The sequence below is a fragment of the Trichosurus vulpecula genome, chromosome 3 (genome assembly GCF_011100635.1).
Source record: "Trichosurus vulpecula isolate mTriVul1 chromosome 3, mTriVul1.pri, whole genome shotgun sequence".
NCBI classification, from domain to species: domain Eukaryota; kingdom Metazoa; phylum Chordata; class Mammalia; order Diprotodontia; family Phalangeridae; genus Trichosurus; species Trichosurus vulpecula.
The window spans coordinates 49,571,571-49,594,273 of record NC_050575.1 but is presented as its reverse complement, the minus strand read 5'-3'; the positions used below and the strand labels follow the sequence as shown (position 1 = coordinate 49,594,273).

Here is a 22,703-nt window from a genome sequence, read left to right as displayed (position 1 = left end):
ATGGTAATTACTTTTCAGATGATGGGGGTGGGGTGGGGATGGGAGTGGGGGAAATCTCATAAATGCAGAGAAGCATATAATATATCTCCCTAGAGTGGAAAGAGCACTGAATTTGAAGTCGGGGATCTGGGTTAAAATCCTGGCTGTGTTACTATTTGTGTGTTCTTACGCCAGTCACAGCACTTCTGGAGCCTCTTTTTCCACATAAAAGGAGGAGGTTGATCTAGATCAAGTGTTCTTAACTTTTTTTATATGGACCTCTTTAGCAGTCTGGAGTCAGGTTTTAGACCCCTCCTCTGAATATTGTCTTTAAATGCATAAAATAAAATAAGTCAGATTATGAAGGAAATGAACTATATTGAAATGCAGCTGTGAAAATTTTTAAACTTACACATCTCAGGTTAAGAACTCCTAGTGCGGAACTCTAATGTTCTCTCTACCTCTAAACCCACTAAAACATATGAATCTGCAAACCATATATGGCTGCCAAGTCATTGATGCAGCTACTGGGTATAGGCCAAATGACAGACAAGACTTTGTTCTGCACAATTGGAATTCTGGAAGAATTTTATGAAGCAGATTCTTTATCCTATTATAGCTTTATGTGAGTTGGTTTCTTTCCCTTGAAACACACCTGACTGAGTCTAGATTAAGGAAACCCTATGTCATTTGTATTTTCCAAGAGACTAGGAATCACTTGGCAAGTTACCTGTTGGTCAAGAGAGAAACAGGAGGGAAGAGGTGGAAATGACCACAACTGGCTAGATTAGGAGGGGTGGTAGCTTGGATGACACTTGCTTTCAAACTTTGCTCAGTCAGCTTCCTTCTGAAGACATGTCTACAAGGTTACCTTCTTTCCAAATCTGTTGTGCTAGGGAAGAGAATTTTCTGGGATGGGAAGGGAAGATTTAGAATCTTCACATCGGCCCCTGAATCCTGAAGAGAGTTGCATCCTCATTTTACAACAGATTAAGTTGGCAATCAACTGTGAATCTGTGCTTTTCTAAAGAAGCCACAGGAAAACCAAAAGAAAAGAAAGGACTTATCCTCCTAAAGGATTGGCTAATGCTGGCCACTTGAGAGTGCTTCAGCTTTGGGACTTCCCCTTAACCCACCTTCATATTCCCTGTGTTATCTTTTAATACTTCAGATAACATGTGAATAACACTTGAGACAGCTGAATCTTTTCTAAAGAGTAACTAATGTGAGTTCAAATCCGGCCTCAGACACTTGACACACTAGCTGTGTGACCTTGGGCAAGTCACTTAACCCCAATTGCCCTGTCTTCTTCCTTCCAAAAAAAAAAAAGAAAGAAATGGAAGAATAACTAACATCACCAAACTTAAAACATTCTTCATTCTTAATAAAAGTGTCTGTGATTGGCCATTCCCTTAAACTTTTCACAATGAAATTTGTATCTTGTGTAAATAAATTTGTAAATATTTTCTTAAATAACAAATTTTTCATAGACTCATATCACCTCATATTTGGAAGGGATCTCAGAAGTCATTTAAGATCATAGACTTACAATTAAAAGGGACCTTAGAGGGTAACTAGTTCAACCTCTTCCTTTGAAAATGAAGAAATTAAGTGATTCTTTCAAATTCATAGAGGTAGAAAGTGGAAAATTGAGGATTCCAACCCAAGTTATCTCCTTCCAAACTAAGAGCTTTTGACTTAATCAATCTGCTTCCACTTGTTCATCCCTTACCTAAAGCACAAGTGCCTCTCCAACTTTCCTGATAAATTATCATAAAACCTCAGCTTGAAAATCTCCAGTTTTGGGAAATACATTATCACTTAAAGAAGCCCATTTAACACCTCTAATTATGTCATTCTTCTATAGCAAGCGGACAAATGATTTGAATATCTAGTTCTTTAAAAAAGATACAGAGCCTATTAAAAAACAACATAAAGTGTTCCAACTTTCTGCTAATGAAAGCAATGTAATTTAAAATAACTCTGAGATATCATCTTACATCAATTACATTGACAATGATACAATAATAGACAAGAAATTATAAAATTCAAAGCTGGTGCTGTGGTGGGAAAACAGGCAGAAGTCCTACATTGCTGTAAGAATTGTAAATTGAAACAATACTTTGTAAAGCAAATATCATATAATAATAGCTACAAAACTCACTCTTTGAGCCATCTGAACCATGGCCCAAATACTAAGCATGTTACTGACTGAAACAAAGGTTCAATTGGACAAAATATTCCTAGCAACACCATTTCTAAGAGAAAGACAAAACAAAACTGGAAACAATGATTCTAGAATGACAACCAATTGTGACGTAGGTATTTAATGAAATATATTATAATATAGTATATTAATGTAATGTATAATATAATATAGTATATAATATAATATATATATGCCAAAAGAAAAGGCAGTATGAAGAATACAAATAAATATGGAAAAACTTAAATGAAGCAATGCAAACTATAAAAAGAATACTTCAGACAACAATTATATCCTATATATAACTATGTATGTAGTGATTATGATGACAGCATCAAAATAAAAAATACATAGAAGGAAAAAAAGTTATTCAGAAGAGGACCCAGAAGTAAACCTAAAAATTTTTATTACTTTTTTATTTTTAACATATACTTTCATTTTTTAAATCATAGAAATTTTCCATTTATGTACAGTTTTAAAATTTATTTTTATTTGAATCTTTGCTTTGGTGTGGGCAAACTTGACACAATCCTTTAATTCCTCTATCCCTTACTATTCAGAAGGACATGAAAAGTCATGAGGAAAAAATATTATTTTAAAAAATCAAATACTACATTCTACTTTACAAGTAGAAAGCTCCTTTAAAATCTATGCTCTATTTGTTTCCTTGTCATCTTGGTCTTATAGTAAAGGATATTAGTTCTTGTCATTAATTCATAATGCTACTAAAGTCTCAGGAGATCAACTGGGTGTGCTCTCTTCTGGGAGATGTATTGAATTTCCCCAAAGCTTAGCACATTAACTCTTTGGAATAACTTGCCATATAGAGTGATTTTGTTAAGTACCTTCATGAAGGAAGGTAATTAGAGACAGCTAGGTAGTAGAATTTATAGAGTTCTATACTTGAAGACAGGACAGACCTGAGTTCAAATCTGACTATAGACATCTACTAGATACATGATCCTGGGCCAGTCACTTAAACACTGCCTTAATTTACTCATCTGTAAAATGTGAATAATAATAGCACAGCAGATCCAATGGTAATTGCAAAATTAGGTGAAATTAAGAAGGAATTATATACATATATGCACATGTATGATACACATAAATACATATAAGCACACATATACTATCACTATTAGTAAGGAACCACTCCTTTTAAAATTCATCAATTCTTTAATGCAGATGATATTTTTATTACATTTTCCAATCATTACTATTTTAGAATTCAAATTTAGGTTCATTTGTGTGGAGTTACTTTCAACAATAGTAAATACAATTTCCCAAGACTATAACAAAAAAGAAGTTATAGTAAATTATAATTAACACAATCATAAAGAAAATTGTACAACGATTTTTAAAAAAGGGTGTGTGTGTGTGGTATATCTCCACAAATCCATCCCTGATACCTGCACATATGCTTCAGAAGAATCAGAGTTGTTCTCACTGAGATGGCAAGGATAAAGTCAGGCAAGATGCACTGGGCTCCTTCACCCAAAGGGTGGAGTAGGAACATGTGGATAGGTTCATCAGTCATTTGGTGTGAGTTTTTTTCTTTTTAATAAAGGCCCTGACACAAAAGAGGTTTGTTTTTGTTTTTTTGCTAGTCTTTGTATTCATACTACTCTGACCTACTCCTCTGACCTGATAGTGATATAGCATAGGCAATAAGTGCTTGCTAATTGATTCATTGCTGAGTCCTGTATTCAAACATATCTGAAGACTGGCAATTTGAAAAAGACTTCAGTTCACTCTGTTCACTTCATAAACATCTATGGGGTGCTAAATTGCCTCCTCCTATTTCAGAATCATTGTATAGTCTGAAAAGAGGTGCTTGCATGGTCTGTGGTTATGTAGAGATGGTTTCACTTCTCAGACTCAGTGGCTGAGATCTAACAGCGGCAGTGAGGCAGAAGCACATTTCCTTGTATCCTCTTGAGTGTTCCACTGAAAAATTGTATGCTATCAATAAATCACTAGTTAGATTAAAGATAAGTGTATTTACATTTCTTGAGATGAAGAAAGTCTAAGACAATGCAGTCTTAGAAAACATTTCCTAACAAGTAATACATATTAAGAGAGCTAATGTAGTTTATGGCAGAGAAAAAGTTTTAGTGTCCTAAACAAAGTTTGTGAATTTAATTGCATCAAAAATGTCAACATCCAAGTTTGAAATGAGAATGCAAAAATAAAGTAGCTCATTCATTTCTAGAAATTGATTTGGGACTAGCATAACCTGGACAAAAGTCACATACAGAAAGAAAACCAAAAATAAAAATGAGAGAGTAGCAGGGGAAAGTTGAACATGAAAAATTATAACATATGGCTTTAAAGTAAATTCTTCTGTCAGAGTAAGATAGAAAATAAAAAGGTATAAATAATGACAAAACATAATGGCAATGCATTGCAAAATATTTCTATCCCTAATTGAAGTCACAGCTATTCCTGAAGGATGGGTTTTCTTCCAAATCCCTCCTATTATCCTGAGGAGGGATCCTGGGGATAATGGGCTTCAGGAATTTGAATTCACTGGTCCCTGAACCACTGGTCAGACACACCTCATATTGGTAGTTCTGGGACAAGGTCCCTGTCCCATTGACATCCACCAAGTAGCCTGGGAAAGGACCATTTGAATCAAATCTACTGCCATCACTAGCACCCCTATTCCTCTTCCACAGGGGAATAGCAATGAATATAATAACAGAGAACAGGAAGAGAAAGGAGACAGAGGCCAGAGAAATGACTAGGTAGGTGGTAAGGGAGTCATTCTGCTCCTCCTCCTTGGTTGCATCTGGAAGCTGAATGTAGGGCTCAGAGAAGCCATCCACCAGGAGCACATTCAATGTGGCCATTGTGGACAGAGGTGGCTGCCCATTGTCCTTCACTAGCACCAGGAGCCTCTGCTTGATGGCATCTCTGTCACTGATGGGCCTTGCTGTATGAACTTCCCCACTGTGGGCCAACAAAGTGAAGAGTCCTGGGTCTGTGGCCTTGAGAAGCTGGTAGGAAAGCCAAGAATTCTGTCCCCAGTCCCTATCCACAGCCACCACCTTGGTCACCAAGTAGCCTGGCTCTGCATCTCTGGGTACCAGGTCATTGCAGGGAGCTGTTCCATTCTGCAAGGGGTACAGCACAAAGGGAGAGTTGTCATTCTCATCTAGGACTACAACCTGAATTAGAGCCTCACTGCTCAGAGATGCGGAACCACCATCAACTGCCCTCACAGTGAACTGAAAAGTTTGGATGGCTTCATAATCCAGGGATCTGAGAGCATAGAGATGTCCATTGTCTGAGTTGATGGAGATGTAGGAGAAGAGGGGCAGGTCTCCAGTCTCTGGAGGCAGCAGAGAGTAAGTGACTTTGGCATTGATTCCTGAGTCCCTGTCAATGGCACTGACACTGCCAATGTGGAGGGCAGGACTGTTGTTCTCATGGACATACAGTTTGTATTCTCTCTGAGTAAACACTGGGGAGTTATCATTGATGTCAGAAAGAAATACCATGATATTGTGCTCAGATTTGAGACTTGGGGATCCCAAATCCGTGACTGTAATAGTGATGTTATATTCTGCCCTGATCTCTCTGTCCAGTGCTTCTTCTGTTACCAATGTATAGAAGTTCTCCAGAGAAGGTTTCAGGGCAAATGGAAGATCATCCTGGATGGAGCAAACCACCCTTCCATTTTCCCCAGAGTCTAGATCTGAAACCCTGAAAACAGCTACCACAGTCTCTGGTGAATTCTCTGGGATTGGGTTGGTAAGTGAGGACATAGTCAGTTTGGGGAGATTGTCATTCAAGTCTATCACATGGATTAGGACTGTGCATTTTCCAGAAAGGCCCCCACCATCTATGGCTTCAATATCAATTTCATAATATTGAGTTGTTTCAAAATCCACTGTTTTTATTAGTGAAATTTCACCTGAAGATCGATCTATCTTAAAAGTTTTGCGAATGTCTTCAGAAGCATCGGAAAATATGTAAAATATTTCTCCGTTATTTCCTGTATCTAAATCTGTAGCATGCACCTCCACAACCAGGGAGCCTGGGGGGCTGTTTTCGGGAATCTTCACGTCATAATTCTGTCTCTCAAACTCAGGGGTGTTATCGTTGACATCCACTACAAGAACTCGAATTTGGGTAGTCCCAGACCTGGGCGGGGACCCACCATCCAAGGCAGTGAGAATTAATCGGATCTCAGGCAGTTCCTCTCGATCGAGAGCTTTGCTCAACACCAGCTCTGGGTACTTCCTGCCGTCATTGCGTGCACGTATTTGAACTTGGAAATGGGAATTAGGGCTGATGGTGTAGTTTTGGAGACTGTTGATCCCAACGTCCAAATCCTGTGCACCATCTAAACGGATTATCTTTCCAGGAGGACTGCCCTCGAGGATTTTCAGTAGCATCTCATTGTCCAGGAACACGGGCGAATGGTCATTTATGTCTCGTACTAGCAGCTCAGCCAGAAAAATTTGAAACGGGTTTTCTAGTAATATCTGAAAAGGTAATAAGCAGGAATCGGCAGGCCCACACAATTCCTCCCGGTCCAATTTCTCTTTTATGAGTAGATCCCAGGTTTCACGATTGAGCTGCAAATACTGTTTATCTCCTTTAAAAGCGACCCGAACGCCCCTACGAGATAGTTCCCCCATTTCTAATCCCAGGGCCTTAACCACATTGCCTACAAAAGAGCCCCTTTCCATTTCCTCTGCCACAGAAAATCTCCTGGGTTCTGAACCCGCCTTAGACATGCACAGCAAAACAAAGAAAAGCAGAACTTGCCTTTGTTTCCGAATTGTATTCTTGTCTGCTTCCATGCCGACACCTTTAAAAATATTCTTGGTTTATCTGAATCCACACCTCAGCACACTACGGTAGACTGTGGGTAAATAACTTCTTCTGGGGGTCCTGCTCTCCACCAGCTTCTGCTAACAAAGCTCGCTTTTTTCTACCAGCTAGTGCCAGTGTGAGTCACAGAGTAAAGGAGGATGCAATTTTTTTTAATTTTGTTTTGCAAATCATTTATTCTCCTTCTTATCCTGCAGCGCCACCGTGCGTCCTGATTGAGAATTTTACTTTCTTAATCCAGTTTTCAATGGCATAAAGATTTCTGTCTCAGGCAGATATACTTTTTGTGTTTAGTTTTCAAAGGGAGATATTGAGCTCCCGTTGTAGTTAAAAGGGCGTGTTATTTGATTTTGCTGTGGGAACCACACGCCAACATCGCACAAATTATTATAAAGTTATATGTAACTGTAGTGGGCCTGGGACACCTGTGTTTTCATGATATATAAATCTCAGAACAATTTCAAAATTAGAGAAGAATGTAATTAAGTAGAAAGCAAAATTCACAACTAATCTCAGAATGAGAGGCATGTCTTCTTTTCTCAGTTTTAGTCACATTGATGTAATAACAGGGAATGTCAAGAATCTCTATTTTAAAAAATTTCAATGCAACAGAAAATAACGAATAGGATACTGAGATGGTTCTGAATCCACAGGTTCTTAAAATAGTTATTTTATCTTTACCACGCTTCTCAGTATAAGTCTTTTACAGTATTCCATGTAGCTTTTCCATTTGGCTGCAAGCCTAAGTGTGATCCACGTGCCAAAAATTATTTTGCTTTCTTTGGTTGCATGGAATAGAGAGCCACTGCACTTTTCACTTGTTTAATCACATGTTTTCCCAAAAGTATTGTTATTGGTGACACATTTTAGGAGAAACATTAAAAACTGGAGCTTATCTCATGGTTGTATTAGGAAAAACTGAAGAAATGAGAAAAGAGAAGATGACTTTTGGTATGAGGATTGGGGGAGGGGAGAATACATATCTTTAGATATTTGAAGTGTTGTCAAATAGAACAGTGATCATACTTCTGTGTAGATTCCAGAGACAGAACAAGGACCATTGGGTGGAATATACATCTTTTAGGTGAAATTGAAGAATTTTCAAAAATTAAAACAGTTTAAAATGGAATAAGTTTCAATGTGAGGTAGTAAATTCTTCATCACTGGGTGTATTCAGGTAAAGATTGTATGAACACCTGGTAAGAGTGTAAGGGAGGGAATATCTTCACAATTGGGGGTGATGAACTAGATAATTTTCTCTATTTTCTTGAAAATGCGACATTGCAGGATCTGGTGCATTTTGGTTCCAGTTGGTCATGTTGTTTGGAAATCTACTTTAATATCATATTGAAATCTTGAAATCTGTTCCTTGGACAGGAAAGCATTATTATCTTAGCCTCAAAAATATATTAGCTGAAATAGGGAAACACAGAAGATGCCAAAAAAGAGAAAGCAGAATGGAAAGATTGACGATTTGAGTATTAGAAGATTCGAGTTTCAGTCTGGGCTCTGTTGCTTATGAACTTTAAAAGTTTGAGCAAGCTAATTTAGTTTCTCTTTACCTGTTTTCTCATTTGTAATGTGAACGAGTTTGATCTCTATCATTCCTTCCAACTCTAATATTTTACAATTATGTTATTTCTAAGGAGACAGGGAAGAAAAAGAAGATAAATATTCATAAACATTTTAATCCATTAGTAACTAGATTATCCGATTTGTAACAGAAATGGAGTGGAGGGACACTAGGATGGGAACATGAAGAAATTATTACTCTGGAGTGGAATTAGGGTTTTCCTCCCTACCCCAGCATCACAGCTTTTTAGTTTCAAGACTTGAATTTACTGCTTCCCAATTGACTGATCAGACATACTTCATGCTAGTAGCACAGAACAGGCTCCCAATTTGGATGTCATCCAGAAGGCCAAGAAGAGTCCATTTGGCTGAAGTATCTCCAGTCCACAATGTGTTTCTTTTTCTTTCATTGGTAAAGAAGGATAAATATAGTATATCTGGCAGAAGTGCAAAGAAATGACAAGTAGAAGATGCAAGTAGAAGATGAGGTTGTCAGACTGGTCTTAGGATTTCTTACTTGGGCCTGTATGATATCTTATGAAGAATCATAATGGCTATATTTGATGTGCTTTTGCTCTCTTTGTCCATTATTCCCTGGGTTACCAAGTAATAGTAGTAGTTCTCTACAGAAGGTTTCAGGGCAAAATTGTCTTATCCATTTGGCAAACCATCCTTTTTTCCCCCGGGGTAATTCTCCCCCAATAGGGGGTGCAATATGAACTACCGCAGTGATTTCATTGTTATATGGAACTTCCTGGTGAGGAAAACCCCTCAATTAATGCAGGTTACTACCATCTTTGCAACTAACAGTATTAGAGAATTACTTAGAGCACTAGGTGGTTGTGACTTGCCCAGGGTCACAGCCAACCAGTTATGTGTCAAAGTTGTAACTTGAACCCAAATCTTCCCATCTCTGAGGCTACTACTATTTTTCTTTTCAGCTGTAAACTTGGAATATAGTTGATTTTTTTTTAATAGCCACAGGCTAGCTCTTGAGATGCTAAATTATCACCCGGTCAGCTAAAAGATAGGATTAGTATTCATAGTTAGAACGAAAAAGTCTAAAGGCTCTGGCAATTACTGGGCTTCACATTTACAATTAATTGGAATTGCTTCATAAATCTAGCGCATTCGGAGAGATCACCAGATACTGAATTGTTTTCAAAAAGTTCTGCTAGCGTCTCGGAGACAGTAGCATAATAGGTAAGCTATTTCTCCATGATTTTTGTCCATTTTCATTAAGTTCCACGGATTCGATGAGGATTTTGGAGGTTCTGGACCTGGGTGCAGAGACGCCACTCACATCTGGACCAGAGTTTGTCGGTATTTAAAATTAATTCGACGTAAATTCTGCCATCTGCTCGAGCTCCAATTTTATTGTGAAACTAGAAGTTGGGGTCTGAGCAGCTATTTAGGGATACTGCTGCTTCCTAGTCTACGTTCAGTGCAGTTTCCAGTTGTGTCGCAGTCCAAGGGCTGGTGCTTTCACGGACGTTCAGGGAGAGTCTTTAAGTCCAGGAATACAGGCATTTGTGTCTCAGTCCGGATGAAGTGCAAAAAATTTTCCATTAAGCTACTGAAAGGCAGTACACAGAGCTTGGAGAGACAGCTTAGCTCCTCCCAGTCCAGTTTCTCCTTTTAAAAGCACTCTTGGATCTCACAGTTAAGCTGCAAATACGCTTTGTTATGTATGCATCGAGAGAACTCAGTTCCCCAGGCTGACAGCTACCCCACCTCCACTCGCACGGTCTTTGCCACATTCGCCACCAAGGAGCCTCCATGGGCTCCAAACCCACATCGCCCATGCACAGCAAAATAACCAGAAGCGGTATTTTTCTTACCCGCCGACGTGTGTCTAGCATAACCTTCGTTGTGCCTTTCTGGAAGCGTCCTTCAGCTTAAAAACATTCTCAGTTATTCAGTGAGGAGATTTAGATCTACTCCCAATTCACTGTGTTCTTTTGTTCTCAAGAAGCTCTCGTCTTTCCGGAAAGACAATAGTTTTCCCCCTGCGATGGAGGCTGGGAAAGGCGGAGCCTTCAGTTCTTCTTAGCCTGTAGTGCCACCAGGCGTCGGAACACTCAATTTAGTATTTTCCCACAAAAGGCCCTTTTTAAAGAGGCGCACAATATACGCGCCAAAGACTCTTCAGGTGATTTAAATTTTACGTCTTGGGGGAAAGGAGCAGGTTTTTGCAACCTATTTAGTTCTTATGAACGTGACAAATGCCAATGTACTTGTGGCCAGTCACACTGTATTTCGATTTATGCCCACAGCTTCAACTTATTTTTTCTATGTGGAGGAAACCGAATCTGTATTTTTTTAATTAATATATTATTATATCAAATAACCATCCAATAACAAAAATGTGCGTGCATATGCATAAACACACAAGGCAAAGCAGAAAAAAATATTGTAAATAAATGCTTAACCATAAATATAGTCAACTTGCAGTTTATTTTGAAAGTGTCACTGCTGGTGGAGGTGTGAATTGACTCAACTATCTGGAAGCAGTCTGGAATTATGTTTTTTAAAAAGTGACCAAATTGTCCATACTCTTTGTCCTGGAGATCCTACAATTAGGCATATGTACCTGTATACTAAGGAGGTCAAAGACAGAAAGGTCTCATGCACATCAAAATATTCATAGCAGCTCTTTAGCAGTAGCAAAGAAATAGAAACAAAGTCAATGTACATGGATTGGGGAATGGCTAAACTTCAAAAGAAAAGTTCCAGGGGTGCCATAGCCAAAAACTAGAGTCCCCACATCAAAGAAAAAAGAAAACACATCTAGAAAGAAATAGTTTAAGTACAAAGGACTCAGTCAGTATTGCACAAAATCTGGTAACTTCTACTAAAAATGGGAGAATATCTTATTCAAAGGTATTCAACCATATTTCAAAAGACAAAGAATATAGGCTTAAAACAAAGAATAACTTCCTTCAAAGCTGAGTACAATATTATAAGAAAAAAAGGCTCTTTGATGAAACAGAGGACCTTCAAACATTTGTGATGAAAAGACCAGAACACAGTAGGAACTGCCAAATTTAAATGTAAGAGTAGAGAAACCTAGAAATGTATATTTATTGATGTAATTTGAAGGAGCTTTGTGCTAACAATCTAATGGCAGAGAAGAAACGAGTGTCTTTTCAAAACCTTAATGTCTTTAAAGGATATTGAGGGAAATAAATAAGAAAGCCTCCTGAGAGTGGATTTTTTTCCTTAGGGTCTGAGGAAGGGAAAGAGAAGGAAGGGGAAAAGGAGGAACATACTAATATAGGTTGACTGTTAATTGGAGGCCCAATGACGAAGGCTGATAGGAAGCTAGATGGTACAGTGGATTGAGCACCAGTCTTGGAGTCAGAAAGATCTGAATTCAAATCTGGCTTCAGATACTTACTAGCTGTGTGACCCTGGGCAAGTCACTTAACCCTGTTTGCCCCAGTTTCCTCATCTGTAAAATGATCTCGAGAAGAAAATGGCAAACCACTCCAGTATCTTTGCTGAGAAAACCCCAGATGGGGTCATGAAGAGTTGGACATGACTGAAAATGACTGAACAAAGCCTGCAAGTAGCAGCTGGCCTCTGGGGACCCAATTTATGAAAATGAATGAATGCAAGTTGATGAAGTGTTTGGGGGTGAGGGAAGTATCTACATGCTATTTGACCCTCAGAGGGAATAGAGGCTCCTTACAAACTGCAAAAAGATTGAGGTAAATTAATCTTTATGAAAGCAATCCATCAAAACTACATGACCCCTGCTTCTCTGTTATGTCATGAGGGATGTGCATTACCTTCCCCTACATGTGATTAAGAAAAAATAAGCACTGGGTTTGGAGACAGAGGACCTGGATTCAAATCTTGGTTCTGCTACTTACTACATGTGAGGTTGGGCAAGTCACTAAACTTTCCTCATCTGTAAAAAGAGGAGGTTGAATTACTAGGTCTGTGTCCCAAAGAGATGTTTTTTTTCAATGAAAAGAGCCTATTTCTACAAAAATATTTTTAGCAGCTCAAAGAATTAGAAATTAAGGGGATGCCCATCCCCTTAGGGGGATAGCTGAACAAGTTGTGGTATATGATTGTAATGTAATACCATTGGGATATAATAAATGATGAGCAGGATGCTTTCAGAAAAACCTGGAAAGATTTACATGAATTGATGCAAAGTGAAGTGAGCAAAACCAGGAAAACAATGTATACAGTAACAGCAATATTATACAATGATCAGCTGTGAGTGACTTAGCTATTCTCAGCAATACAATTGATCCAAGTACAATTCCAAAGGATTCATGATGAAAACTTCTATCCACCTCCAAGGAAAGAACTGATGGAGTCTGAATGCAGATTGAAGCATACTATTTTCTACTTTCTTAATTTTTAATAGATTTTTTGATCTGTGTTTTCTTTCACATGACTAATATGGAAATATGTTTTGCAACAAAAAGGGAAGAAAAAAGAAAAGAAAGAAATAGGGATTCCTAGAGAGAAAGCCCAATCTCAATTCAGCCAAAAACATCTTCTCATGTATGGGCCACAGAAATAAGGCAAAGAAATGATATTGCATGCAGTCAACACTATGACACCATAGAAAATCTATTGCAAATGGGAACCATGGGCAAAATAATTTCTACCTTTTTTCTCTTTGTTGTTTCTTTGATATTCTAGATCTTTTGTTCCTCCAAATGAATTTCATTATTATTTTATCAAGTTCTGTATAGTATTCTTTGATGATTTGGTTGTCATTAAAATTCTAACATTGGTTAAAAAAAAAGAGGAGGTTGGGCTAGATGATCCCTAAGGTCTAAATGGACTAAATAAGATGGACAAAATAAGAATGTATTTGGACATTGTTGTGTGGGTCCATGTACATGTGCACACCTGCATATATTATTATTGCCAAAATATTTTAGTCAATATAACAATGACTAGCTTTCAAAACCAGAAATCTATTTTACTGTTGGTGATTGACCTAATTCCTGTTCCCTTTGTTCACATAATGATGATTACTGTTTGACTATGGCCTTGATGATTTGGGGCAGAATTAAGGAAACCCCTCATCCAATTGATTTCTCAATTAACTCGATGAAATTACAGACCTTTCTTTGGAGGTAATTGAAGATTACCACCCCACGGCAAGTAAGCACATGCACTGGACCCTTCCTGAGAAGACACAAGGAACTTCCTTACTGACCCTCCAGGACTTGGGCTGCCTCTAATATTATTAGTGTCTGAGAATCAAGGGGTAGATGGTTTTTTTTTTTGGGAGGGGTGGGGAATGGCCCTGACTTTGTAATCTATATAAAATGAGCTGATTTTCTTTCTCTCCCTTTTCTTTCTTCCTTCCTTTCCTTCTTCTCACTCCTCCCCCCACCTTGTATCTCTCTCTTCCCCCCTTCTTTTCCTTTCTCATCCTTCCCTCTCTGCAAGACTTCCTCTTGACCTTTCCCCATGTGCCTTCCTTCTTAATGTATCAAGGAAAGGGGAGATTTATCTTTCCCCTAGGGCAAGAGCAGTGACTGGTAGAAGAAACATATGGCAAGAAAGATATGCTTGTCCAAGTGACCTGAGAGGAGAGTTTATGGACATCAAGTTCCTGGATGACTTCTGCCTTGCTGTTGCCTAGGCAGAGATTAGAATTCCTCAGAATAGATTTTCCCAAAATATAACATCAACCAGGTGATTGGTATAATTCTTAAAGAAGCACATGATAGAGGCAGATATGTATTTTCTTTTGTACTGAGAGGAAAGAACTTGAAAAATGCACCTTTTCAGCCTTGGGGGTTACACTGAAGGTAATACAAATTTCAAGAATTTTCAACTGAGAGCTTCCCCAGGGAGAAAATTTCCTTAACATTGTGCTTCTTAGAGTAGGAAGAGAACAATGCCACCTTACTAATGTAGGCCCTCATCACCTATGCCTGGGCTATTGAAAGAACCTTTTCATTGGTCTCTGTGTCTCAAGTCACTCTCCAATCCAGGCCAACCTTCAATTAGTGCCAGAATATTTTCCTAAAGTCCACGTTTAACTTACCATCTGTTGCCCCTATCCCCATTCAATAAACTCCAGTGGTTCCCTGTCACCTTCAGAATCAAATATAAGATCCCATGCTCGGCATTCAAAGCCCTTCAAACTTTGCACCCATTAACATTTTTAGTCTTCTCACAACCTGCTCTCTACCACATACTCTGATTCAGTGACATTGGACTCCTTACCTTACCTCTCACAATACCCTCCATCTCCTGCTTCTGGCTGAGCATTTGTACTGGCTGTTCCTCATGCCTAGAAATCTTTCTCTCTTCATCTCTATCTCCTGGCTTCTTTAGCTTCCTTCAAGTCCCAGCTAAAATTCCACCTTCTACAAAAAGCTTTTCCTCTTCCCATTTAATTTTCATGTTTTCCCTCTTTTTTGATTATTTTGCATTCTATCCAGTATATATCTCATTTGTATATGTTTGCATGTTGTTTCCCCCTACCAATCCTATGAAACTGTAAGCTATTTGAAAGCATTGACCATTTTTGCTTTTCTTTGCATTCCCAGTGCTTAGAACATAGTAGATGGGCATTTAATGGATTCTTGTTGACTGACTGAATAACATATCTCCTGCAGCTGAAGGACTAGACCCATGTCATGAGGGCTGGGAGATCTGGATTTTGCTACCAATTAATAATTGTTATGTTATGTTTGAAAATTGGAGATCTTACGGAAAAGGTTTGCTTGTTCAAAGTCCTCAAAATGTGTTTTCTTTTGCACTGTGAGGTTATTTCTTCCCCTATTCAAATTGACATAATCACAGAAAGTAAGGGAAAAATAACAGAGGAGGCAGGGTGTTAATATGTAAAAGTGCAAAGACACCTCTATAACAGTTATCTTTTTAGGAAGTATACAAGTTTACATGATGGAATTGCCATTAGATGAGAAAAGGTTGGCATACTCATAATGGGCTTTCACCTTTGCTTTGTAGCGATTATGTCTAATGGCTAATTATTTTCATTAAAATTTCCCCGTTATTATTATGAATTTGACAAGTGCAAACAAATATATACATTTCCTTATGACAAAAAGAAGAGAAAAAGAATCTAGAAAAAACTTATACAATGATAAAGTTATAGATAAAAATATCCTTGAAAGACTTTAGTATGCTGATAAATGCCATGATAAAACAATGAGGATGAATGACCAAAGATGAAACATGCTACTCATTTCCCTCTAGAGAAGTGAACAAGTTAAATTGCAGAGAAATACATTTCAGGGAATGACAAATGTGGGAATTTATTTGGCCTGACTAAACATATTTATTTCATTTTTCTCGATTGTGTGTGAGGGGAAAATACTAGGATGAACAAATTTTTAAAAGAAAACTATTCTAGTAAGTAAGGTATGCATATTGAATTTAACCCAACAAATATAAAAAGAGTAGAAATTGTTTCACTTTTTGTCTATGTATGCCTAGCAAATAGCAGATAGTAGATAAGAATAAATGAAGAGTTTCTTGAGTTACATAATTTCTTTGGAAATTTTATAGGATTATACAAATGTGAGTCAGTAGTAGTTACAGTTTTGTTGTTCAGTCATTCAGCTGTGTCTGACTCTTCATAACCCCATGGACTATAGTATGACAGGTCCTTTTATTCTCCATTATCTCTTGAAGTCTGTCCAAGTTCATGTTGATTGGTTCCATGATACTATCTATTTGTCTCATCCTCTACCATCCTTTTTTTCCTTTTGCCTTCAATCTTTCCAAACATTAAGGTATTTTCCAATGAGTCTTGTTTTCTCATTATGTGACCAAAGTATTTGAGCTTCAGCTTTGGTATTTGACCTTCTAGTGAATGGCCTAAATCAATTTCTTTAAGTATTGACTGATTTGATCCCTTGCTGTCCAAGCAACTCTCAAAAAGCCTTCTCCAGCACCACAATTTGGAAGCACTGGTTCTGTGGCACTCAACTTTCCTTATAGTCCAGTTCTCAAAGCCATAAATTGCTACTGGAAAAAACATACCTTTAACTATATGAACCTTTACTGGCAAGGTGATGTCTCTGTTTTTTAGTATGCTGTCCAGATTTGCCATATCTTTCCTTCCAAGGAACAAGTGTCTTTTAATTTCATAGCTGTAGTCACCATGTGCAACAATCCTTGAGCCCAAGAATCTAAAATCTGACATTACTTCCACTTCTTCTCCCTCTGTTTTCTGGGAAGTGATGGGACCAATTAAGTTTTGGGGTTTTTTATGTTAAGCTTCAAGCCAGCTTTTGCCCTTTCCTCTTTCACTCTCATGAAGAAAATTCTTAATTTTTCTTCACTTTCTGCCATCATAGTGGTATCATTCGCATATCTCAGATTGTTGACATTTCTCTCAGGAACCTTAATTCCAGTTTTTGATTCATCCAGCCTGGCATTTTACATGACATACTCTGCATATAAGTTATATAAATAAGATAACAATATACAGCCTTGTTGTACTCCTTTTCCAATCTTAAGCCAGTTTTCCATGTTGGATTTTAACTGTTACTTCTTGGCCTACATACAGGTTCTTCAGGAGACAAGTAAGATGATCTGGTACTTTGAGGACCTGCCACATTTTGTTGTGACCCATACAGTCAATGATGCAGAAATAGATTTTTTTTTTGGAACTCCCTTGCTTTCCCCATAATCCAGTGAATGTTGGCAATTTGGTCTCTAGTTCCTCTGCCTCTTTGAAAATCAGTCTGTTCACATATTGCTGAAGCCTAGCTTACAGAATCTTAAGTATAACCTTGCTGGTATGTGAAATGAGTACCACTGTTTGGTACAATTCTTTGGCATTGCCCTTCTTTAGGATTGAGACATAAACTTTTCCAATCCAGTGGCCACTTCTCAGTTTTCCAAATTTGTTGACATATTGAGTGCAGCACTTTAACATCATCATCTTTTAGGATTTAAAATAGCTCAGCTGTAATTCCATCACCACCACTAGCCTTATTGTTAACAATGCTTCTTAAGACTCACTTGACTTCATTCTCCAAGATGTCTAACTCTAAATCAGCAACCACACCATCAAGGTTATTGGTGATGTTAGGATACTTCTCACATGGTTCTTTTGTGCATTCTTGCCACCTCTTTTTTAATCTCTTCTGTTTCTCTTAAGTCCCTACCATTTTTGTCTTTTGGCGTGCCCATTTTGCATGAAACACTCACTTTATCCCTCTAGTTTTCTTGAAGAGACCTCTTGTCTTTCCCATTCTATTGCTTTCTTCTATTTCTTTCCATAGCTTATTTAAGAAAATCAGATCCCTCCTAGCTCTGCTCTGGGAGGTATAGCTTTCCCTTTCTCTTCCCTTCTTTCTTTATGTATTTGTAAGCCTCATCAGACAGCAATTTTGCTTTCTTGCTCTTCTTTTTGGAATGTTTTTAGCTTTCCTTTTCTCTTCCCTTCTTTCTTTATCTATTTGTAAAGCCTCATCAGACAGCAATTTTGCTTTCTTGCTCTTCTTTTTGGACTGTTTTTTTGTTGCTACCTCCTACACGATATTAAGAACTTCTGTCCATAGTTCTTCAGGCACTTTATCTACCAGATCTAACCTGCTATGTCTATTCATCACCTCCACTTCATATTCATAAGGGATGTTATTTAGGTCATACCTGTACAGTCTGATAGTTTTCCCTACTTTCTTCAATTTAAGTCTGAATTTTGTAATAAGAAACTCCAGGTCTTGTTTTAACTGACTATATAGAGCTTCTCCACCTTTGGCTGCAAAGTATATAATCAATCTGATTTCAATATTCACCATCTAGTGATGTCCATGTGTAGAGTCACCTTTTGGATTGTTGAAAAAGAGTGTTTGCTATGACCAGCAAGTTATCTTGACAAAACTCTATTAGTCTCTGTCCTGCTTCATTTTGTACTCCAAGGCCAAATTTGCCTGTTAGTCAAACTACCTTTTTATTTCCTACTTCAGCATTCCAATTCCCTATGATGAATGTGACATCTTTATGGGGTGTTCCTTCTAGAAAATGTTATAGGTCTTCATAGAATTGATCAACTTTCGCCTCTTTGGCATCAGTGGTTAGAACATAGACTTGTATTACAGTGATGTTGAATGATTTGCCTTACATTCAAACAGATATCATGTCATCATTTTTGAGATTATACTCCAGTACTGTTTTCCCCACCCTTTTATTAGCTATAAGGGCTATTCCATTTCTTCTAAAAAATACTTGCCCACAGTAATGCTACTGCATTACTATATATAGTATTCACCTGAATTAAATTCATCCATTTCCATGGTACTTTATGGTCCCTGTTGAAACACAAAGATTTCTCTACATATAGCAACTACACAAAGAAATATTATAAAAATCAGTTTTACAATGATAAAAGAGAATGTTGAAATTAGCCAATTAATCAAAATATTCAAGGTTTTTTTTGTAAAGATTTACGGTTTTTGGTGCAGCACATACAATCAATGATTTTTCCTAATTCATTATACTTCCTTCTTTGAAATATCTTAAAATAGATCTTTTAGTGATTCCAAAGTCATGTCATTGCTAACACAAGTTCCTTCTAAATGCACTTAGTTTAGTCCTGATTCCCTTTTTGGTGTTCCTTTTTTTTTAACTAAACTTTTTCAATCAGAAAAAAAAATTGTCTTCTCTCCTTACCCCAAACTGGGAAAGAAAGAAAAGCAAAACGTCCTGTTACAAACAAATATAGAAAAGGAAAACAATTTTTTACACTGGCCATGTCCAAAAGGACACATGTGTGTATGTGTATGTATATATATATGTACATATATATACATATATGTATATGTGTGTGTTTGTATACACTTACATATCCATGTGTCTTTTTCTGCACTGGGTCTTTCACTTTTCTATCAGGAAGTTGGTAGTATGCTTCTTCATTAGTCCTCTGTAGTCATGGTTAGACATTATGTTGATGAGAGTTCCTAAGTCCTTCAAAGTTCTTTATTTTTACAGTGTTATTGTCATTGATCAAATTGCTCTCCTGGTTCTGTTCACTTTACTCTGCATCAATTCACACAAGTCTTTTCAGGTTTCTCTGAAATCATCTCCATTATTTCTTACAGCATAGTAGAATTCTATCACATTTATATACTGTAACTTGTTCATCCATTCTCCCAGTTGAGGGGCACTCCCATTCTTTGCCATCTAAAAAAGAACTCTAAATATTTTTGCACATTCTTAGAATTTGTTTTACTTAGGTCTAATCCCTCCTTTAATCTAACTTCCCTATAAATATCCCTTCTGTATTCTCCCTTTTCCCTTCTATTTTCCTGTTGAGCAAAATGTATCTCTATATCCAACTTCACATATGTTCTTCCCTCCTTTATTGAATTCAAGTGTCAGTCACTCCCCTGCCTCTTTGCTTTTAGAGACTTCTACTTAAGTACCCTGATTATGTGAGGTAGTTTTCTTAACTTTCTTTTCCCTCACCTCCTAATTTATTCATTTCTCCTTATCTTTCCACTCTTTTTTTTCCTAAAGATCATCAAGATCTAACAGAACCACTTTAAGGCCTTCTGTCTAGTTAGACTCCTAATGATAACAGAATTCAGAAGGTACACATTATCATTTCTCCACATTAGAATGTAAACAGTTTATCATTGTCCCTTTGTCCAGTCTCTTATGATCATTCATGTTTTGTCTTTTTTATATTTCTTTTACTTCCTATGTTAGAATTTCAAAGCTTCTGTGCACTTTGATCATTTCATCAGAAATGCTTGGCAGTCCTCTATTTTATTAAAGGTCTTTTTCCTCTGTAGGATTATACTCAGTTTTGTTAGATTTCTTGGCAGAAATCTTATATCCTCTGCCTTTTGGAATATTATTTTCCAAGTTCTCCACTCCTTTGTAGTGGTGGCTGCTAAATCATGTGTGACCTGTAGTGTAAATCCTTGGTACTTACATTCTTTCTTTCCAGCTCCTTGCAATGTTTACTCTTTGACCTGGAAGCTCTGGATTTTGGCAATGATGTTCCTGGGAGTTTTCGTTTTGGGATTTCTTTCAGAAAATGAGCGGAGGACTACTTCTATTTTGACTTTTTGCTCTGGTTTTAAGAGATCAGCACAGATATTTTCTTTTAAGATTTCTTGAATTATGATTTCTAGGCTCTTTTTTCCATCATTGTTTTTAGATAGTCCAATGATTATTAAATTTTTTTCTGGATATGGTTTCCACGTCAGTTGTTTTTGCTATGCAATACCTTATATTTTCTTCTTTTTTCAGTCTTTTGACTTTAAAAACACAGTTCTTGATTTCTGTTAGTCATTAGCTTCTATTTGGTTCATTCTTTCAGGTAGTTCTTTGCTTTGGCCAAGATCTTTTACCTCTTGTGCAAAACTTATTTCCTTTACCATTATTTCTTCCATAACTCTGATTTCATTTCCAATTTTCTTCTATCACTCTTATTTCATTTATATAAACATTTTAGCACTTTTTTAAAAAATAACTCTTGATTCATCTCTTCCAGGAATTCTAGTTGAATTTGTATGATATATGTTTTTCTTTGAAATTTTGCTTATTTTGTAGGAATCCTCTTTTCCTGGGTTCATGTCTTTTGCTTCTATCTCCATAATAGCTTTTCTTAGGGAGATTCTTGCTGTTGTTGTTTCCTCATTTTTCCAGTACATTTCCTAATTTTGGACTTCAAGTTAGGGCTGAGTTCTCTGCTCTTCTAGAAGGAAGGTTTGAATTGGTCCTGTGGCTGCTTTCTTTGGAGTGTTGATGTGTTATTATAGGATCTCAGGGTCAGCTCAGGCTGGGAACTTGAATCTTACAGTTCTCCCATGGCAAAGTGTGATTAATGCCTTCCTGGTCTCACCTCTGCAAATACCTTTTCTGGGTTTAGGTCTGATCAGTGGTAGACTACTACTAAATTCAGACATTATCAGCCAGCTGGAAGGCTCTGACAATTCAAAATGACAAAACCACACACTCTGCTTTAAGTCATGGATTATTGCCCTGGTTATTCCCTTACAGGCTTCATATTAGGTTAGAATCTGGAACTGAGACACTGCTTTATTCCTGAGATTCCTGGAAGCAACTCCAGTGCTTGCTTCTGAACCTGCTTCTCTCTTATTGCTTGGGATTGCTACCTCTCCCTACCCCAAATGTCACCTCTGGTTGCAGGTCCTCTTCTCAGTCCAACATGAATCTGTTTTATAGAACTTGGTAGTGAGCAACTAATTAGCTACCAATTAGCACCTGTTATCTTACTCTGCTAATGGTGTCTCAAATATGGGTCTGAGATGTCTTCTTGCTCAGAATCCACATGACCCACTGCTGGCCAGATGCAGCAGAACTCTTGTTCTTCTTATGCTTACATAGATTGGAAAAATAACTCTCTGTGACTTTTTTCTTGGACTTCCCTATCAAAAATTGTTCTGCTGCATTTCTAGATCAGTTTGGAAGAGTTTGGGGAGCAACGTTTGCTTGTATCTGTGCTGATTGAGAGCACATGTAAAATGTTTCATGTTTTGCTGTTTTAAAGTTGCTGGGAAGCAACTTGCCAGCAGAGTATTATAGGAGTTATTGGTTTCATGTTTTAAATCTTTGTCAATGTGTGCTTGTGTCAATGCTTTTGTATTTTAAGCATCTTTAATGTGGTGGAATAAATAAATAGCTTTGTAGGTAAAGCCAAACCTAAGGTTTACATTATTTTTCCCCCTAGAGATCCAGGTGTGGGTAAGGAAAGTCAGAGGAAGAGGGAGAGAAACTGACCTCTCTTTTAAGTGCCCACATACCTTCAGTGTTGAACCAAGTCTGTGGGAGTCCAGAGCTAGGATTCTTTTGTGGGACAGGGCACGTCATTCTCATTGAGTCCAGTGGGTACTGAGTTCACTAGAAACTATATAATCACTTTCCATTGGCCTCCTTGATGTCACTAATATGGATATTTAAGTTCATCACTCCAAAAGCTGTTTTGTTTACAGTTGTGATAAGCTCCTGTTACATGGTATCTCAGTTAAAGTCTTATGGCATTAATGATGAAGCATCAGGTATAGAGATTATCATCAAAGATTGAAATTAATTTCTATTCAAATTCTGTTTTTGACAAATATTTTATTAGTACAGTGTTTACAGAAACAGACAGGAA

At 37.4% G+C, this 22,703-nt stretch overlaps 1 protein-coding gene across 1 annotated transcript; it reads right to left on the bottom strand.

The window, feature by feature from the left end:
• Window positions 1–3,430: 3,430 nt before the first annotated feature.
• On the bottom strand, window positions 3,431–7,118 carry LOC118844371 (protocadherin beta-2-like). The gene has a single exon (XM_036752246.1). The coding sequence runs from the start codon at window positions 6,997–6,999 to the stop codon at window positions 4,609–4,611; it is 2,391 nt and encodes a 796-aa protein (XP_036608141.1). The 5' UTR covers window positions 7,000–7,118; the 3' UTR covers window positions 3,431–4,608.
• Between the last annotated feature and the right edge of the window lie 15,585 nt (window positions 7,119–22,703).